At 37.2% G+C, this 11,601-nt stretch overlaps 2 protein-coding genes across 2 annotated transcripts; both read right to left on the bottom strand.

The window, feature by feature from the left end:
- Positions 1-22: 22 nt before the first annotated feature.
- Positions 23-6,088, bottom strand: LOC115625230 (uridine phosphorylase 1). The gene is made up of 6 exons (XM_030520215.1): positions 5,961-6,088; positions 2,577-2,726; positions 2,169-2,510; positions 1,960-2,095; positions 415-611; positions 23-346 (listed from the first exon to the last, which is right to left on the bottom strand). Exons 2-6 carry the CDS (start codon positions 2,706-2,708, stop codon positions 251-253), a joined length of 903 nt encoding a protein of 300 aa, XP_030376075.1. The 5' UTR covers positions 2,709-2,726; positions 5,961-6,088; the 3' UTR covers positions 23-250.
- Positions 6,089-9,509: 3,421 nt separating this feature from the next.
- On the bottom strand, positions 9,510-10,962 carry LOC115625363 (uridine phosphorylase 1-like). The gene is made up of 4 exons (XM_030520400.1): positions 10,845-10,962; positions 10,584-10,783; positions 9,836-10,519; positions 9,510-9,775 (listed from the first exon to the last, which is right to left on the bottom strand). The coding sequence occupies exons 1-4, from the start codon at positions 10,927-10,929 to the stop codon at positions 9,605-9,607; spliced, it is 1,140 nt and encodes a 379-aa protein (XP_030376260.1). The 5' UTR covers positions 10,930-10,962; the 3' UTR covers positions 9,510-9,604.
- Positions 10,963-11,601: the final 639 nt, after the last annotated feature.

The raw sequence follows: 11,601 nt of genomic DNA, 5'->3' as shown, positions 1-11,601 counted from the left end.
GATCAAATTCTTATGAATGAAATTAAAAATGAAGTTTTATATTATATTATATGGTATAATATCTCTTAATATATGTATCTAGAGTTAAAGTTGAAATTTTTTTTTTTGATCTGAACGTAAAGTTTTGCGTGGAGGATTATGTACGTATGGACATACTCATAAATGCATGAGTAATAGGTCACTCTTTCATATTCGGAAACTCCGCCATTTTTTTAAATTATAAATTATCGTGTTTTCCGTTTTCAAATATTCAAGTGGTAGATGCCAAAATCTTCTGGATGTAGCGACCCACAATAATGAATGGGCGATGCTCGTACTCGCTTTTAGTCTCCATGGAAATTTCGACCTGAATGATAGGGAATTCTTATGGTATAAAATATCTTAAAAGTTGAAAAAACTTATTAAATACTTTACCTGATCACCCTTCAAACGATCGATGAGGGTTACGCAAATATCGCCAGCCTTGACATTGCACAGATTGGTCAATGAAGAGAACATAGTGGCCTCCATTTCTATGTTGCGTATCCCCTTCTCATCATGACATTTTCTTAAAAACTGCATTTTATCCTCTTCACTGTAATTGCAGACGGCGCCATCGGTGCGTCCCTGTCCTATGGATTATATATATATATAATAAATACATACATATATTATTACAAGAGAGAACGCTACAGTCGAACAAGTCCGACAGTGATATTGAGGAAAGCCATTTAATTCGATTCTTAAGATGAACGTTTTATCTTAAAGATTTAAAAAAACTCTGTACATATGTGTAAAATAATTAAAGAAACTAAACTTAGTTCTTTCAATGCCAAACATTGACCAAATTCAAAGGCATTAATTCCAAATATGCATATACTTCTACGAGGACTCCTAAAAATTTCTAGCTTGACAATGTCACTAAAGTCACTTCATTCACTTCTTTTGATGAAAATTCCTATCCCCTAAGTGCACCGTTGAGTTTAGGGATAAAAAGAAGAAGCGATAAATGGCGCACATTTACTCATAAATTGGTTTTTAAGGAAAAAATTTTCAACAGGGTTCAAAATATAGTTGTGGGTTTATGTATATACATATGTACATAAATGTATATAAACGTAAAATTATTAAATGAATTTGACTCTTCATTTTTATAAGTGATTGTTATATGTAAGTATTTACAAAATTCTAACGTATTTTTATAGTGATTAAAGTCAATTTATTTTAATCGCCTTAATAGAAAAACAATTAAAATAAGCAAAACAAGAGAGAACGCTACAGTCGAGCAAGCCCGACAGTGTAATACCCTGTACCCAGGTAAACTTCCGTCACTGAGTTATATGCGCCCAAAGCAGCAGCAAAAAGAGGAAGAAGAAGAGCGAACTTGTTGCTGCAGTTTGTGGGGGTTGTACTGGCAAGAATTTGTTTCGCTAATAACTTTTCTTAGAATTGACAGAATTCAATACAATTTTAAAATGTGGAAATGTGGGGGGGAAAATTAAAAAAAAAAAATAAACTCGTCCTTACTCGGACCTAGGAGAATCTGGATGCCAACTTTGGTTATTCTAGCTTTTATAGTTTCTGAGATCCTCGCGTTCATCCAGACGGACGGACATGTCTAGATTGATTTCTCTCGTCATGCTGATCAAGAATATATATACTTTATGGGGTCGGAGATGCTTCCTTCTGTATGTTACATACTTTGCACAAACCTAATATACCCTTTTTACCCTACGGGTACAGGGTATAAAAATGAAAAAATTTCTATATATACTCTTGGCCGGACAAAAGTTGGTCGACGGTGAGTGTCCGGCCAAGAGAGGTTTCACTGTATACATGTGTTAAGTAGTTCAAACTATAGACCTCAATGCAATACACATTGGGTACTCATAGTTCTTATTTATAGCACTCAAATTGAAAGTATATTCAGTACAAAGTATTTAATGATATGTTTAATATGTGTGTTTAAATACTGCCTACCTTCGTAAAAGCATTCGGTGGCCATTGTATTGGCTTCGATTGTCTTGAAGTTATCCCCCAATCCACACGCTACCAAATCCTTGACAACATCTGCAGTGAAATTGGCAGGACGCACAACTTTTTCCCCCAGAATAGCCTGCGTGGTCATCACAAAAATGTTGTAGTTATAGTAATAGTTGTAGCAAATTAATATTAATACCAACACTCACAATCTCGTGCTCATTGCGCAGATATCCGTTGTAGGCCTCCTTGGTTACCACCACAGTCCCCGGTGGAACGCCGACACCACCACAGGTGCCAATGCGAAGAAATACTGGATCTTGGCACTTCGCATACCTCACGAGCTTGAGTAGTTCGTGTAGCACCACACTGAAGGTGGACATACCGACGCCATGACTGGCGCACAGCACTGGGCCCACTTTATAGACGGCATACCGATTTCCACTTCTGCAGAGGTCCTCCGGTTCGCTGTTGTCTTTCACACCGAGCAATTCGCGCAAAAAAAGTGCGAGCTCCAACATGCGCGAAGCAGTGCCGCCCATGCAAATGAACTGATGTTTAAAAAACATATAGTTTAATCTTTTAATCTTAGTCGATGAATATCTGCTAGTTTCTACCTTAACGTCCCCAAATCGCTTCTGTATGTCCCTTGTATCCTTGGTATTGGGGACATTCAGTGCCAGATGGTATAAGTAGTCCTGGCTCATTTTATTAAGGTGGGGGTTTTTCAGTTCCACGGATTGGGCCATTTTGTCCACAGATCAGACCTATATACATAATAAATAAACATAGTAAATGTAGACAGTAAACATCGCAGATTATAAGAACTAATGATGGATGATATTTTTATACTCTGTACATGAAATGTACAAGAGTATATTAGGTTTGCGGGAGCTGAAAAATGTAACAGGCAGAAGGAGGCGTGGCAGACCCCACAAAGTATATATATTCTTGATCAGCATGACGAGACGAGCCGATCTAGCCCTGTCTGTCTGTCTGTCCGTCCGTATGAACACCTGGATCTCAGAGACTATAAGAGCTAGAGACACAATTTTGCACAAAGATGGCTTATGTGTGTACGCTGTGCATTTATATGGGAGAATATAAGACCTAGGGACACTAAATTTAGTCCAAGATGCCTTGTGTGTGATGTGAATGTGAATACGCAGAAAATGTGTATTTTGGAATTTCCCTTCTCTCCCCCCTCTCCACCAAAATCGTAGCTCTCCTAATTCTTGGAATTTCGAACTCAAATTTCGAATGCAAATACCCCCAGTTAGTGATTATGTGTCCGTATGCCAAGTTTCATTATGATAGACCGATTTTGCAGGAAGTTATAGCCACAAATATATTTGCTGCCCAAGCGCTGCCCTCAGCTGTTGCTGATGCTGGTGCTTGACTGACTGCAAACATGCTCACACAGACACGATTAGACGCGCATAGACATACATACACTCACATAGATGCAATTGCTTTATAAATGTGCAAATATACACCCTTTAAGTCCGTTCGAATACCGAGAGAGGTAAAATCGATCCACTTTTTTATACCCTGTACCCGTAGGGTAAAAAGGGTATATTAGGTTTGTGCAAAGTATGTAACATGCAGAAGGAAGCATCTCCGACCCCATAAAGTATATATATTCTTGATCAGCATGACGAGAGAAATCAATCTAGACATGTCCGTCCGTCTGGATGAACGCGAGGATCTCAGAAACTATAAAAGCTAGAATAACCAAAGTTGGCATCCAGATTCTCCTAGGTCCGAGTAAGGACGAGTTTATTTTTTTTTTTTAATTTTCCCCCCCACATTTCCACATTTTAAAATTGTATTGAATTCTGTCAATTCTAAGAAAAGTTATTAGCGAAACAAATTCTTGCCAGTACAACCCCCACAAACTGCAGCAACAAGTTCGCTCTTCTTCTTCCTCTTTTTGCTGCTGCTTTGGGCGCATATAACTCAGTGACGGAAGTTTACCTGGGTACAGGGTATTACACTGTCGGGCTTGCTCGACTGTAGCGTTCTCTCTTGTTTTATTATAAATGTGATTAAATATGTATACATACATACATATGTATGTACTTCTAAAACGTGTGGTCCAAAGCACACACCCTTTTTTCAACTGTCGAGACATGAGAAATGTCGTTATAAAACCATTATATGGATTTTACTAATTATGAAAGAGAAGAGTCTTATCTCCAACATTCTCTTTTGCTCTTACTTTGTTACTTATTGATAAATATAATCTCTAAAAATGAGCTGTCCAATCGAGCACAATGTGAAACAATAAATGCACTAATGCCGCTTGTCCCATACATACATACAAGTCGAGTCTTTTCATATAAATCTACACTCAAACTAAAATCGAGTACCACCGGCTACAAATTAAAATTCTTGATTTGAAGTACACATCTAAATATTTCGTATTTTAAAGTAAAGTATGGAATTCTTTATTATAGATATAAACGTACATACGTCTTTAAAAAGACTTGGTTCAGGTCACATTTTTTTCCTTTTCAAACAAAACTTATTGTCAAGGTGCATTTTGCTATTTTTTACTTCTTCGTACTTCGCGCTTATAACAGAAATACCGAAATCTTTTAGGGATCTGTAAATCTGAAATAGTCTTCACTGAAGTTAATATTCTGCGATTAATAAGTGGAAGCGTGGATTTGATGAGGGAATAATAAATGTAAGCACCAAACCAAAAGGAAACGAGTTGGAAAGAGTTGTCGTTACGTAAAGTATACCGTTAACTATGTCCTACAACAAAAGTTTATTTCTCCGTTGTCAAGGTCCACTCACGCTGTACATACATATGTATAATATATACCTTAATATTTCCGTACTATCTTATCTTTGATTAACAAGTAAAAAAACTAAAGTCGGGTGTCCCGACTTTGAAATACTCTGTACATATGCTTAGAATAATAATAGAAATTGAAAAAGGTAAGAGAATTAAAAAAAATCTTCCAAAATACACAATTTCTGCGTATTCACATAAGGCATCTTGGACTAAAATTTGGTGTCCCCAGGTCCTATAGTCTCCGAGATATAGGCGATTATACGAATGGAAAATCGGTAAAACCACCCTAGGGGGGAAGTGGGGGGAAATATCCAAAAAATAAAACAAACTTGCACATAACGCATATTCTGTACATTTTATGTACAGAGTATAAGAAGCACGTTTTAGCTACGTATAGTATTTTAACATAACTATGGGAGGAGAAGTGATTGAAACACTCAGAAAGTGGTTTGGGTTCGTCAATGCGATAACAAATCAACATAATCTATTCAATTTCAATTTTCAATTTCTGCACACGTTTGTTCTTAATGCGGGCGTTTAAATAAACAAATAATAATTTCAGCATCGGCGATTTTTATTAAATTCATGACTGTGAGTTACATAACATTACATTGTTACAATATTGCAGTCAAAATCGGTTATAAAAACATTAAAGGGATCGACAAAATACACACAGAATTTTTGAATTTTTAATAAGAAGTCAAAAAAAAAAATTGTTAACATTTTTATTTGATAATCATAATAGGATCAAGTTATCTATATTTATTTATGAAAGATACTGAAAAACAACTTTTAAACGAAGTTCGCGAAATAGTAAGTAATAGTTCAAAGTGCAAAGCACTTCCGACTATAAACAGCACAATTACACATTTAAGGGGAAAGTACAAAACTTCTGCTGTTGGGCACAAATAAAATGTGCTCTACATATACTTGTACGGTCTTTTGTTTCAATTCATTTCATTTTTTGTGGTTTCTTGGTTCACTGATAACAAACGTTTTGTTTTTCGCAATTTTGGGCTGGGTTGTAAGCAATATTCAGCGATGTCGTTAAAAGAAATTTAATTATAATTTAATTTAAGAGGTGTGGCATTGCAAACCAACTCCGAATTTCGTCGTTCTAACAGATTTGTTGTTATAGACGATTTCGATTGTATTGCATTCCATATTGAAGGTCTGTTGCAAACTTAAAACTTACCTATCGTTTAAAAGAAAATTAACAACTGAGCGTATTCTTTGTTAATCGCTGGGCTTTCAAAATCAGTAAATACCGGCTCTGGAAATGAAACGTTCGGTGTGCGACATAAATGTCAACTGATCACGGGCATCGAGCGCGCCGACTAAACATACATAAGAAGTCAGTATCGCAAGACACTCATTTTAAGCACATGCATGGGCGGGCCCAGGGTTTAATCTATGGGAAAAGATTCTAATGTCCGAGTTCTATACAATGTACATGAAACAAGAGAGAACGCTACAGTCGAGCAAGCCCGACAGTAAAATACCCTGTACTCTCCACAAAAAACAAAAATTAAAAAAAATTAAATTATTAAAAAAATGAATGAATTAATTAATTAAAATTAATTAATTAAATTAAATTAGAATACATGTTTATGTTCATTTTTAACAGCATATATTTACATCACGTACCTATGCGTGTATGTATGCAGCACAAAGTTAAACCAAAGCTGCAACAACAACAACAGCTGCGGGCAGCGCTGCCGACAGAGCTGCAGGCAGCGCAAGAGCAGCGATTTTACTTATGGCTATAACTTTCTTCAGAATTGACCTATCATGATGAAATTTGGCACACGGACACATTAGTACTAACTGGATGTACTTACCAAAATTGATTTAAAAATTCCGAGAATTACGGAAGTTATAAGAAAAAATACGAATTGCGGGGGAGTGGGGGCTGTATCAGAAAAAATAAACAAACTCGTTCTGCCTATTTTGGTTATCCTAGCTCTTGTACTTACTGAGATCCTTGCGCTATATCGACTCGTCTTCTCATCCTGATCAAGAATATATATACTTTGTGGGGTCTGCCACGCCTCCTTCTGTGTGTTACATACATGCGCACAAAACTAGTATAGCCTTTCACCCTTTGGGTACAGGCTATAAAAATAAGTGTACCGACTTTACACTACTCTATGTTTAGAATAAAAAAAGCTTAATTTTAATAAATGAAAAATACAAGTTGATGCAAAATATATGTATACATATTGTGATGTCTGGCAAGCCTCTTGCTGGGTATTACATGTTTCACTTCGTGCAAACCTATTGCTAAGAATACTCTTTTTTTTACCTTTCAGGTGCAGAGTATAACAAAGATATTGCAGAATTTTTATGGGGTGCTGTGCTAGCTTAAAATTGTTTTGTTTATAAATTTCAGAAGAATATAGTATTCGTGTGTTTACTTCATGATTCCGTTGAATTCATAATAATGGACAAAGGCATGTGTGAAAATTGGTTCAAAATACTGGGTTTAGCGTCCCTGAAATTTCAGAATCGACCGCGACAGGGGTGCGCAGACCAATAATCAATTTTTTTTTCCACACTACTCATTCTGTCGGCTGTTATGGACGCCTGAGGAATTTCATAAAACAAATTTCACTTTAAACTTAATTAAATTATCAGTAGACTTAACCTAAAACTAACAAGTGAGAACGCTACAGTCGAGCAAGCCCGACAGTGTAATACCCTGTACCCAGGTAAACTTCCGTCACTGAGTTATATGCGCCCATAGTAGCAGCAAAAAGAGGAAGAAGAAGAGCGAACTTGTTGCTGCAGTTTGTGGGGGTTGTACTGGCGAGAATTTGTTTCGCTAATAACTTTTCTTAGAATTGACCGAATTGAATAAAATTTTGAACAACAGTAGACAATTATATATAAATTATGTGTGCAAAGTTTGGTTTAGGTAGCATTTGAAATGTGGACGCTATTGACGAAATTCTGTAGCGGGGGAAGGGGGGGAAAATTCCAAAAAATAAAATAAACTCGTCCTTTCTTGGACCTAGGAGAATCTGGATGCCAACTTTGGTTATTCTAGCTTTTATAGTTTCTGAGATCCTCGCGTTCATCCAGACGGACAGACGGACAGACGGACGGACGGACATGTCTAGATCGATTTCTCTCGTCATGCTGATTCAGAATATATATACTTTATGGGGTCGGAGATGCTTCCTTCTTCATGTTACATACTTTGCACAAACCTAATATACCCTTTTTACCCTACGGGTACAGGGTATAAAAACGAGCAAAACAACGAATTTTAAACGATAAATATATTTGAAATGGAACACCCCTCGTTGTACAACGCCTTCGTGATTCAACTTGGTGATTTTTTTGAGCATTTGAAGGTCAAATTTTGCCCATTTAATATGTTTGCTCATATACAATATTAGATCGGTAACAAATTTGAGCGGCGAATTAAAAAAAAAACAATATTTGTTGAATTATCAAAAGATGTGCATACATTTAAACATATATGTATGTATTTTTATTTATTTAATTACAGCAGTTTAACAAATTTTACAATATTCTAAAATGTGCATGAAAATATCATATAAAATATCGGCTAATTTGTCAACTGACGTTTTTACCAAGAACATAAATGAAATTAAATAAAATAGTTTTAAAATAATATTTATAGTATGTACCCAAAGGGTGAAATGCTCTCCTAGTTTTGTGCGAATGTTTGTAATACGCAGAAGGAGGCGTGGCAGACCCCACAAAGTATATAAATTATTGAGCAGCGCAAGGATCTCAGAAGGTACAAGAGCTAGAATTACCAAACTTGGTATCCAGGTTCCCCCAAGTCCTAGGCAGGTGAAGTTTGTTTTTTTATTCCGATATACCCCCCACTCCCCCGCTATTAGTGATTTACGTAACTCCCGTAGTTCTTGGAATTTCAAATTTGGTAATTACATTCAGCCAGGGATTATGTGTCCGTATGCCGAATTCCATCATGATAGGTCAATTCTGAAGAAAGTTATAGCCATAAATAAAATCGCTGCTCATGCTCTGCTTGCAGCGCTGCCCGCATCTGTTGTTGTTGCTGCTTTGGTTCAACTTTGTGCTGCATACATACACGCATATAAATACACATAGACACGTGATGTAAATGTAAAACTGTACATAAACATGTATTCTATGTATGTATTAAATACATTTTCTTAATATTAATATTCTTTTTTTAATATTTTGTTTTTAATTTTTCTTTTTTGTGGAGAGTACAGGGTATTTTACTGTCGGGCTTACTCGACTGTAGCGTTCTATCTTGTTTTCTTTTTGGTGGGAGGTACAGGGTATTTAAGAGTTGAGCTTGCTCGACTTTAGCATTCTTTTCTTGTTTATTCTAGAGGACCGGATTCGGAGGACGAAATTCAAAACTGTTCTGCAAATTAATTAACGACTTATCCAACTCGGATGCATTGCTGTCCGCAACCAAAGGCCAGTGGAAAAATGCTGATTTTCAGTCTTGTGTTTTCGTTCTTTATTATTGTGATAAGCTCAGATTGCATTTGCATACATACATACATATGTATGTATGTGAGTGCTCAATCGTTTTTGTATTGTTGTTGTAATGTCTTATATACAAGACTTACGATTTGCTGTGTTTCTTTGTTATTTTTTCTGGAATTCGCGCGAAATATGATGAATTTGCTTAGTGTTCAGTTTAAGGAGTCACCAGATTCCTATTTGCGTGTTAGTTGTGTATTGTAAGTAAATGCAAGTATGTATGTACGAGTATGTTAAACATTTATAACAAGTTTGGTACTATTTTGCATACATTTAATTTTGAAGCCGAAAAACTAAGACATCTTTAAAATAAACCAACTATCTAACCTCTTCAGGACAGTCTTTTCCTTCATCTTTTCCCTCTTCCTCCTCTTCTTCATCAGCGTCTTCCTCTTCATCACCGCCGTAAAGAATCTTTCGAACGTAGCGTGCCACAAGCTCCTGCGGTCGAGTGTCAAACTCCTTCAGAGTCTCGTGTGGTGTTGTGATCTACAGAGTAGTGATCTGTTTTCAGTCATCTGCTTTCAGGTACCGATTAATTACACTCACCTGATCACCATTTAAACGATTTACTATGGCCACACAAACAACAGCAGCACGGATATTTGCCTGATTGGTCATACTGGCAAACACACTGCTTTCCATTTCCATGTTGACAATTCCTTTCTGACTAAGGCATTTCAGAAAGTTGCTTTTGGACTCTGGTGTATATTCACAAAACGCCCCATCCAATCGAGACTGGCCCTCGTAGAAATCGTTTGTGCTCAGTGTGGTGCCAGTGATAGTGTCGTACCCATCCTCGCAGGGGTTCGATAAGTCTTTTAATTCCTGCGCAAGTTCTAAATTTAGTTTGGTGGGGCGCAAATCGACCTTGCCATGCACAACGACTTCGTGGAAATTGCGCATCTGTCCATCTAGTGCCTCCGTGGAGATAATCACAGTTCCTGGTTCGACGCCTATACCTCCGCATGTCCCCAGACGAAAGAATACCGGGTCCTGGCACTTGGCATGACACATCATTTTGATCAACTCGTGCAGAAGAATGCTAATCGAGGGCCCGCCCATGCCATGACTGGCGCATAGGACGGGACCCACTTTAAACATAGAATAGCGATTTCCTTCCTCGGCCAGATCCTTTAGCTTGGCACCCGAGTGCAGTCTGAGGCCAATAGCATTCATAATGAAGTAAGCGAACTTTTCCATGCGCTTCGGCGTACCACCTAGAAAAACAAACTAGGTTGTAGGAAAAACAATTATTACGTGATTATTAGGCAGTGGGGTAGCTTTTAAAACTTACACGCACGTCGCCAAAGGTCTTACGGAAATCCGTCGTCTTTGTGTCCAAGCCCAAGTGATGCAAACGATCCGGATTGAGACACTTTAAGTAGGGATTCCTGCAAGAAACGGTGCTCTCTTTTGGCTCCTCAACAACTTCGCAGCCTTGCTCCACCTGCTTAATCAGTTTGTTCAGCCTTTTGTTTTGCGCCAAAACTAGCTCTGCAGTAGCGGCATTTATGTCAACTTTTCAAATGGATATTGGCATGTGCAATTTGCTCACCCTTCAGCTCAAGGACATCCTTAGCTAGACTGCACTGCCCCCGACATTTTGGCGAGCATCTCCCCGGCGCTTGCTTTTTTGACATATCTCTACTGAGGCAGCCGCGTTCGGGAAAATTCAGGAAAATTTTGTAATTTTAAAAGATTGTTGAAAAGTCAACAATTGAATTCTATGAATTTTGATAGTAAAAAACATGCCAATCGGCAAAACAATATCGTGCATAAGAATAACAATTATGAAGCCAAATGAAAGAGTTAATCAGAATAAAAAAATAAACTTGACCTGCCTAGGGCTTATAAAATCTGGATACCTAGTTTGGTTATTCTAGCTCTTGTACCTTCTGAGATCCTTGCGCTCATACAGACGGACGGACAGACGGACATGGCTATATCGACTCAGCTGGTCACCCTGATCAAGAATATATATACTTTGTGGGGTATGCCACGCCTCCTTCTGCGTGTTACATACGTTCGCACAAAACTAGTATTACTCTTTTTGTACAGGGTACAACAATTTATGCATCATAATTATTTATTATCGCTGATAGAATTCTAGAAATGCATTGCAAAATAAAAAGCACTTGAAAAAACATCACAAGAAAAATGTTTATTCATTATTGCTGATACGATTCTTGGAAATACATTGAGCAATTAATCGTGCTAAAAATACAAGTAATTTTATTAGAATTTAAAAACAAAAGTAGATAAATTTATATTACACGTTTACTAAGGTAAAGTGTGTGGATAGTATGGACAGT

Source organism: Scaptodrosophila lebanonensis, unplaced genomic scaffold (assembly GCF_003285725.1).
Source record: "Scaptodrosophila lebanonensis strain 11010-0011.00,11010-0021.00 unplaced genomic scaffold, SlebRS2 tig00000072-arrow-pilon, whole genome shotgun sequence".
In the NCBI taxonomy this organism is placed as follows: Eukaryota; Metazoa; Arthropoda; class Insecta; order Diptera; family Drosophilidae; genus Scaptodrosophila; species Scaptodrosophila lebanonensis.
The sequence above is the reverse complement of the archived record's forward strand: the minus strand, read 5'-3'. Positions and strand labels throughout refer to the sequence as shown.